This window comes from Aspergillus wentii (genome assembly GCF_001890725.1).
Source record: "Aspergillus wentii DTO 134E9 unplaced genomic scaffold ASPWEscaffold_9, whole genome shotgun sequence".
Classification (NCBI taxonomy): domain Eukaryota; kingdom Fungi; phylum Ascomycota; class Eurotiomycetes; order Eurotiales; family Aspergillaceae; genus Aspergillus; species Aspergillus wentii.
The window spans coordinates 1,719,003-1,728,155 of NW_024467840.1; the positions used below are offsets into that span (position 1 = coordinate 1,719,003).

At 44.9% G+C, this 9,153-nt stretch overlaps 3 protein-coding genes across 3 annotated transcripts; 2 read left to right on the forward strand and 1 right to left on the reverse strand.

Moving 5' to 3' along the window:
- Positions 1–401: 401 nt before the first annotated feature.
- Positions 402–2,178, reverse strand: ASPWEDRAFT_177376 (uncharacterized protein; the record flags this gene model as incomplete). Its single annotated transcript, XM_040831644.1, has 3 exons — positions 402–1,593; positions 1,656–2,062; positions 2,134–2,178. 3 exons carry the CDS (start codon positions 2,176–2,178, stop codon positions 402–404), a joined length of 1,644 nt encoding a protein of 547 aa, XP_040684402.1.
- A 387-nt stretch (positions 2,179–2,565) lies between these two features.
- ASPWEDRAFT_32882 (uncharacterized protein) lies at positions 2,566–3,410 on the forward strand (the record flags this gene model as incomplete). Its single annotated transcript, XM_040833721.1, has 3 exons — positions 2,566–2,654; positions 2,894–2,981; positions 3,042–3,410. The coding sequence occupies 3 exons, from the start codon at positions 2,566–2,568 to the stop codon at positions 3,408–3,410; spliced, it is 546 nt and encodes a 181-aa protein (XP_040684403.1).
- A 1,978-nt stretch (positions 3,411–5,388) lies between these two features.
- ASPWEDRAFT_727315 (uncharacterized protein) lies at positions 5,389–6,361 on the forward strand. Its single transcript, XM_040839260.1, has 2 exons — positions 5,389–5,971; positions 6,076–6,361. Exons 1-2 carry the CDS (start codon positions 5,438–5,440, stop codon positions 6,085–6,087), a joined length of 546 nt encoding a protein of 181 aa, XP_040684404.1. The 5' UTR covers positions 5,389–5,437; the 3' UTR covers positions 6,088–6,361.
- Positions 6,362–9,153: the final 2,792 nt, after the last annotated feature.

Genomic DNA, 9,153 nt, shown 5'->3' on the forward strand with positions numbered 1-9,153 from the left:
ATCCTTTCTGATGTCTTGTTTTGGTGAAACTTATGATGGTGAAAAGAAGAAAAGTGCCAGAGGACAACGAGGATTTTGGCGGCTGTCGGGTGGATGCTTGAAGAAGAGCAAGAGCTAAAGGTGAGGAGGGGAAGAGCACGAAAGGCGTTGAAGAGGCAGGAGGACCGTTTGTCAAGCAGGGAGACTAGCTATTTGGTGAGTTATCAATTTCTAAATCACGAGCATCGAAATGATATTCTATATTCTAAATTCCAATATATACATTAACATTAACAATGTCAATATTTGAAATAAACCAAAAACTGTACAAGACAACAAGAACATATCAACCCCTCAGTATATAGGGTTCTGTTATACAAAGTCTAGTCTATACTTAACCAAATCATGTTTGAACCATAATCTCATTTCTTCGTGCGATTTCGATTCGATCTTCGTACCCCCGGTTGGACATATGGAGGCGAAGGGCTGATCGTTTTCTTCGTGCGTGCTTTCTTTGGTGCTCTCTTGGTAATACCCCGGGGCTTCACTTCTTTACCTGATGCTGTGTTCGGATTGGTACTCGATGGTGTCTTTGCCACCGTAGGAGTTTTAGCCCGGGGCTTTGTTTGGGTTCCTCTCAGTTTCAACGAGATATAGCCCTCTCCTTCGAGGATTTCACCGGTTTCCTTGGAGGTCAAAACAAGCCGTATATTCGCACGTTGGGTCTTTGTGCGGGGCTTAAACTGAGATAAAAGAATGCCTTTATCGAGATGCAGATCATGGTTGACGGTCCAATCAATGTTGCGGCCGTCGAGCTCGATGATTTCTTCCAGCCTCACCCCTCCATCAGACTGGGAACTGTCTGAGTCTGATTGTGAGGCTTGGAAATCTGGCTGTGAGTTTTGCGAGTCTGGCTGTAAGCTTTGTGAATCTGAAGGGTTGGAATCAACAGGGTTCATGTCACAGACGGCGGGCGTAGATGCCAGTTCCTTCACGCCCACCTTGAAATCACCTTGCAGAGGCAGTCTTCGATAGGCAAATATATAAGACTCTTCGGAGTGTTTATACGATTGCAGCTGCGAGAATGTCAGTTCTTCCAGCTTACGATTATCATCCAATCTAGTCCACTTTCCATTTGGACCCTTGACTGCACAGGTATAGTGTCCTTTTGTGATCTCGTCGCCAACGTGAAGATTAATTGCATAGAGCTCGTACCAAATCTTTCCGACGTCATTGAGATCATGCCCTCGGATCTGATCAGGGATTATCAATTCTTCTTCGTAAAATATGGGATATTTCAGCTTTTCACCGAACAGATCTTGTCGGTTGATTTGGACGAAAAGGATCTCAGGTAGATCCTTGATTCGATCACGCAATGAAAGGGAACCATCTTTGCATCGAGGGCATTTCCTAGAACCGTCAGAAATAGTAGAATCTTGGAAGCCTTCGATGATCGCGTCTTCTATTGTGGTGGTCTGGTTGGGAGCCCCGCTTGGAAATCTGCCAGTGAGAAAGGTACAGGTATCCTGTGATAGTGGCTCTGTATGTGAGCAATTTTTGCACGCATAATATTTGTTGGTTGTAGTTTTGAAAATGCAGTCTAATTCTGTGTGTCTATTAAGAAAAGACTCTGAGTCAGTATTCGGCGTTGGCATTGGAGAAAAGCGAGTACTCACTCGTCGAGGCTGAGGTGATCGTAGAATAGCGCGATAAACGCTTCCATAAATTCGAGCACATCCTGGTGATCATGATAAATATCGATTTTTCTAACAGCAGGGTTCCATGTTGTCTCCAGTAGAATGTTCCAGAAATGGTCGAGACAAATCTCATGTTGCGGATTATTCCCAAACCAGTAAGACACGATCAGATTCTGAAACGCAAAAAGTGGACACCGAAGCTTTTGCCCACAATCATGGTGTAAAGAGTGATATTGAAACCAGTTCAGCAAGGCAGGAGTATGTAAGTACGTCACAAGCGCAGAGTTTCGGTAACATAGTGATTGAGGGTTGTTGAACCCATGCCTGGTGGCCGAGAAAGGATCGTATTGAGTATAGTTGGTGGTCCACGCCGGCGAAATCGAAGCCTGTTATTTCACGGAGCGTTAGTGAGATATTTCTGACATTAGAGAATTTCTCCATCATAGAGATAACTTACTCTTGCCCGAGGGGTGTCTTGTTTCGTGTTGACCGGAGGGCTCATTGTAGTTTCTTTGGGCTTCTCTTGGGTATAGCTGAAGTTGTATAGATATGTCCAGGCGTTGATAGAAAAGGCTCCTAAAAAAGAAGAATATATAAAACGGCTATAGGAAACAATCTGTGCGTCCATTCTGTCATTATAATCAGATTGATCAAGCTGCAAGGGGAAATGGGTGTATTTATCATTGAGATCTCCATTTTGCAGTGTGATAGAGATGAGACCCTGTCATTGTTCAAGATGATTTATCATTGTAGAGATGGTTAGAATTGTGGCATTCGATAATGCAGAGAGAATTAATGAATATTGACAAAAATAGCAAAATAAATGCGACCTAAAGGGTGGTATTCTTTGTTGATAGAATGCTTTGTGAGTTTTAATCTGAATAGAGGCATGTATCAGGTTCGGGGAGGAGAGAAGGAGAACAAGGCTGTTAGTGACATTTTAGATAAAGACAGTACTAGTAGTACTAGCAGCACCAGGTGTGCCAGCCGGACTAACCGCACCAGCTGGACTTGATGGACTGGATTGGATGAACTGCTGTTGCAGGTTGATGATAGCGGAGTTCTTTGATGATTCTCGAAACAAAGAATGGCTGCGATGTCTGGATATCTTTGTCAAGACTTTGTTGACTTGAAAATTATGAATGAAAAATAAGAATAACAAAGATGAGTCTTGTTTCTATTTTGATGTTCTTTGCACCGTTGACATTGTTGGATAGTATGTATGGTCATACGACCCGCCAGTCGACCTCGACAGCGATAAGGCAGGTCAACACTGTCGATATGGCCGAGCTTGAATGCCATAAGGTCTGATTGGAGACCATCAAGAAGAACAGGCTACAGCTACTGATGTTACAATGGTTAAAGTGCCCTAAACTGGGAGTTGACAGTGTCGTCCTACTGAACCACCGACGACCACATCCAAGCGAACAACTCATGAGTCATAATACCACACATCGCCTGGAATATGCACAAAGCCCTCTATCCAAAAAAAATGGTGAATACATCCAGTTGATGCGGATAAACTGTAGGATCGCACCACATCCATACACCGCAAAGCAGGTTTTCGTCTCCAACGCCAACAACAGCCCGGAACGCATCCGGTGGAGAAGGGCGAGTAGTCGAGATGGTCCAGACCGTGATGATACACGCCGAGTCGAAGGCAGGAATTGGTCCAACACGGGAAGTTTCGAGGAAATTAAGGTGGAAGCGGAATCATCGCAGGCCATTGATTGACCTATCGGGGACAGGCAGAGTATCTCCAACCGCTGGGTTATTGGTTGGTGCGACTGTCTGTGCTGGGGTGACTATTGATACCTCACTTCTAGCACCGAGCTGACTAGGGAGGAGGTGATAGATATCCTATGACTGACGGTAGTAGTAATAATAATCATAATCATAATGAAATGATGGTCATCCACGAGTCAGTACCTTCAAGATAAATTAACAATCAATAGTCCAGAATCCTAAAAAACCCATCATCCCTCAAGACTCCCAAGTCTTCATGAACCGGTTCTCCTCAACGGCTCTGGTCATGGTTCGCCCACTTTTGCCATTGATTGCCCGTCCGCTAGGCCTTATGCTAAGCCTGCTAGGCTTGTTGTTCTCCACGGAATGGCATCCCTCCCCCATCCAGCGTCGGGATTTCCCTCGTTCTGTTTCCCCACAGCTCGAGGTCTTGTTTCACCATGTCAGGGTGTGGAGTGGGCCTAATTTACGCCCTTTTTTTTTTTTTTTTTTTTTTTTTTTCAATATACATCACTTCATTTCCGGCGGAGCATTCTGATTGGCTAATATGTTTTGTTTGATGGAATGATTGATATACCCTGCAGTGGAGAGTGAAAATGAGAATTTACTGTAGGGAACGAGGCTGTCATGTCAGCCTGTAGCACGAGGGGAAAGGAAGCAGGATGTGATTATGATTATTATTGTGATGGACATGCAGGAGATAATCGACATGTGCTATCATCGGGCTTGATTGTAGATGAAGCAATCTATTCTTAGTCGAATCGACGAGTCAGCCAGCAACTGGGAAATGAAGGCATGCACTTTAATTGGGATGATCGCAGATGGATATTAATTATCCAGTCGTCGACGAGATAATAATATATGACATCGGGGGAATATGGTGTTCTTCATGACAGGTGCAGTGTACATGATCGAGTCGGTTGGGTTTAGGGCGATCGGCTCTCGATCCACCATCATCCTGGAATGCCCAGGGGGGGAGTCATGCAGAATTCGGGATATAAGGTAGTACAACTAGGAGAATAATGCAATCAATCAATCATTTTTTTTCCCTTTAATTCTGGATCTGCTAATTCTGTCTTGGGAAGGTGACAGGCTGACAGCAGCGTGCTCATCTCGGGTTTTGGGAGGCAAGAAGAATGAATGGATGCATTCGCGGTCGGTCTCCATCGCAGCTCCTCTAAGCTTCTCCAAGTCCAACGACAACATACGTACGTACCCTTAGTAGTCGACAGTAGTACCGAGTCTAGTTAAACCCGAAGATCCACTGTTGTTGGGCAACGGCGAATGTCGACCGTTTTTTTTCCTACATAGCCACAAGGCCCAGTGCCACTTTCAGCTTTGCCACGAAATGAAGGGATCCGCCTACTACTACATACATATATACGGTCTGTCCCGCTGTAGTTGGACGATTTGCAGACCTCATTGACCGGATATACGTATCTAGTAGGTACCAAGCACTTGTATCAGCATACTCAAACTCAGAAATAAAGTACCAACACATGGTAACCCTCGGCAGTTGAAATGACGACTGAGTCTCACAGGACACAGACAATAAAAATGGAACCGCAAGTGGAGTTTGTCGGACATTTTTCTGTGACGATCATTTGGTGTGCCAGGAATAGATAGAGCAACGCCCCTCCCCCCGTGCAGACCGCCCCACTCGCTGGCGTCCAATAGTATGGCCTATCCCCAGGGCCCTTGGTGTCGCCTTTCAGGCTAATGCACTCAACCTAAGATAGATGGAGGGTGTAAGGTAGTAACTAGAGGTCAGTGGCTTCATCTGTGCAGTCCATGTACGACAGTTGACAAGGTTCGACTATCTATGACTGATCCATCTGTATGACACCATATCTCAACAGTACTCCGTATTCTAGATGAATGTGAATATCATAAAAGACCAGTCAGGACAGCCAGGCAGCCACTCATTAGGCACTTCCGCTGTCACATTCCATATGCTTTGCAGATGCTGTTTGCTAAGCAGGCAAAATAATACGGAGTAGGCAGAGGAAAAAAGAATGGCCACGTCCGAGTGTCATGCGACGGAGCCGACTCGGCCAAGTCACTTGATCTGTATACCCTGCAAAAGCCAAGTGCAAATGCTCGATTGTTACTCTTTGCAGTTAACACCCAGCAGGGCACCTCAACGGTTTTTTCACCAGCGATCATCTGCGGGAGGAACACATGTTCTAGGCCCACGGCAAGTCGTAACCGCCCACCGCCACTTTGGCAGAGGAATGATGACTCGTATGTCCAATTTAAGAGTCCTCATTGCAATCTTTGCTCGACTGGGCAAGAGTCAGATCAGCATAATAATAATAATAATAATAATAATAATAATAATAATACGGAGTAATAATATAATTTTACTACCCATAGATTATTCCGTACTCTGTACTACGATGGATTTATTGACACAGCAACTGTGCTTTTGGATCTATCTGGCGGTGACCCGACCACTTGCGTCACCCAAGACAAAAACTCGTTTGTCCCGGTTCTTTGTCCAAGGGCAACTCGGACGAACTGCGACAGATGAGAATATATTAATTACTGTATGGTATTAATTTATCTCCCATGGATAGAGGTGTTTGGTTCCCAATCATGTTCTGCCGAAACAAGCATCTTTGTTGGAAGTAAATGACCGACCCTAACCTAGGGAACTTGGTAGCGACTCTAGCGAGAGTTGACAGGAATCATAATGCCATCCTAGCCTTGGCACTAAGGCATCTCCCCTCGCACTTTTATTCCCGGTGTTTGCCATGTCATCCAGAGCACCTGAATGATGCGAGTGGACTGACCCTGGCCCTTCTGGCGGCTCCACTTGGGCTGTCAACCCCGAGGCTGCGCAGTGCTGATTGGCTTCTTCGTTGTCCCTGGGTCCAGTGTCTCCTCTACCTACCGCCTCTGTCGGAACAATACTTTAAAGCAAGCCACCGTTGGCCCCACTGGTCCTAGGTAATCTTGCAGCTGGCGGGAACCCCTTGTCCGTTGCCCCGTCGTTCGAAGACAAACTATTCTGTACCTGTGTCTGTATCTACAGATTATAGAATAATAATAACATATGGACATCTTTCAGGCTGCACAGGGGAACTTGCATCAATATACTAATACCATTATGCTGTGATCGTATGGATATATTGCACGGAGCCACGCCACGCCCCAAAGTTCCAGCTGTCCCAGTACCAAGGATGGAATCTGGAAGAGCCAAACCTCACAATGTCAATGATTATTTATTTTCTTTTACATATTTTCATTTATTTTTGGTTATTATTTTATTACGAGGCGAAACCTACTTTTAGCAAGCGCAAAGTAAGCGTGAGACGCGTCTTTGGCGGCAATGACCACCCAAAGAGTCTGGATTCGGGGGTTTGTACTGCATTGTGGTTCCATGTCCGACAGATCAACGGACCCCAATTTAACCAGGGACTGTCAAGACCCGGGTTGCGAGGTCTGGCCATGCAGTAATAATTTGAAAAAAAAAAAAAAGAAGAAGAAGAAACCGTTGCAAAATAGGCCGAACAACAGCAGCTGAAATAAAATTATCAAGAAGATCAAACGAGAGGTTTTCAATCCCTACTGATTGGTTGACCTGGACCCATGGTACAAATAAGTCCATTGAGGTGGCTTGATGCATGTTTGGGACATAGAAAAAGATTAAGATCTATGCTGTAAGAGCCGATGCTGCAATATTTGCTCTACTAGAGTATACAAACCCTTTATGAACTTACTATATTCTGTTTGTGTTGGAATGCAGTGTACCTTGGACCATAACAGATCAATAAAAAAGAAGAAAAGAAAAGAAAAGAGACAAACAAAAACTTCACTTAAGCCTGATGGAGTGCTTCTCAGCCTTTAAGGAACAAAAAGCCCACTTCCAGGCTTGGGACTCCGGGAACTGATCCACCATCCAAACCAGGCAGCGCGGCAAGAGGCGATTTGAAGCCCCGGCGAGACCTGATTGACCACGACTTATGCATTGTTCATCGGCACTTGAGATAGATAACAATAATCGTCGCCATCAATTTTCAGATCATCTGAATCAAGAGGAAGCGGGAGGGAAAAAAATAAATAAATAAATAAAATAAAATAAAAAATAAGGAAAGAGAGAGAGAGAGAGAAAAGCAAATAAATAAACCCCCGATAGCACAGTGGTTTGTACTCCGTACTCTGTACCCTGCAAACCATTCCGTAGCAAGCAGGGAAAGTCATTAATGCAATACAATAGTATGGTCGTACAGAAGACACAATAATACTCCGTAGTACGTACCTTAGCTGCTAACTACCTTACTACTCCTGCTAGTCCCGATAAGGCCGGTAGAAATGAGATGATGAGGTGCAGAAGGTTGGGTGAGGCGAGCAGCTACTAAAACACCCCGGATCCTAGTAGTGTCCTGCCTAGCGACATTACCTGGGTCGATACTTGCCCTTCCAGGATAGATTGGAGTTCGTTGGCCGTTGAGGCGTTGACAGATTCATCGCGATGGCCTGGATCAGCTGGAGGCTAAAGGAGAGGAGAGGAGGAGAGGGGGGTGAAAGAGGAAGCCAAAAAGCCGTTGGAGTTGGAGGGGGTAACTGGAGATAGGAGGAGCGAAAAGGAAAAGGCTGACGGAGCTCTGAATAATATGCAACTAGCACAATCCCTAGTAATAATGAGACTTGTTATTATTATCATAATCGTACTGAATTTCTGGACCTTCTCCGTCCAACCGAAGAAGAATTAGAGTCGATTAGACACACGCCTTGGGACTCTGACGCCGTCGCCGTGACACATCCTGATTATTGTGGTTGGAAGAAGTTCGCAAGGCCATTTCGCATCCAGGCCACGGATGGTGCTATCTCCCACCGGAAGGAACCATGTTCTTTTATTCCAGTCAGGTCAATCAGTGTATATGAAAGATGAAGAATCAAGAAACGATAATCTAATAAATAATAAATATTCAGAATACAAGAATACAGTATCTAATACATCAACTGTCGGATCCTATACCGGGGATCCCGGTTGCTCAGTGGCTTGGACTTTTTTTGTTTCTTTTTTTTATTTTTATTATTTTATTTCCCTCTCCTTATATTATTATGGAAAAAAAAAAAGATTTCGCTTCCAATAATACCCCTCTCCCCCCCCCCTCTTGTTTCCTACTGTAGAGATGAGACTGAGATCTAAACCACTAGCCGGCCGATGGACGATGATGCTGCGACGGGGGTAGTCAGTCAACCATGCAGAAGAACGATGCTTCTTTTTTTTTGTCCTCTTTTTTTTTTTTTAATTTCCCTCGCTCTTCAGCCCCAGTCAGTCAGTCAGGAACCTCTGCTCGACCACTACCTTAGTTAGCCCAGCTGCCCATCCCTGGAACGTACACAAGTCAATTTCGCCCTCCATCCAATCCGTCCTTCTGTTTAGGAATGAAACGGGCTCGAACGGTCTGGGACGGGACTCATTTTGACCGCCAGTGAAGCCCTTCCATTTAAGTATAGCACCCGGGGAGTGGAGACCGTTTAATCATCTACAAGTGCTTTTACCTATTAGACCGTAGCTACCCTACTAGCCCTCTGACTACCAGTGACCTACCTACTCCTGCTCCTACTAACTACAAGGAGGAGAAATCATCTCAACGGCTCTTGTCCTTCTCGAACCCACTGGCTCTTTTTTCGTCGGAGTCGCCTCCTTCTTAGCCTCTGGGCTTTTCTTTCTTTTTTTTCCCTTTTCCTTTTCCTTTTTTTTTTTTTTTTTTTTTTT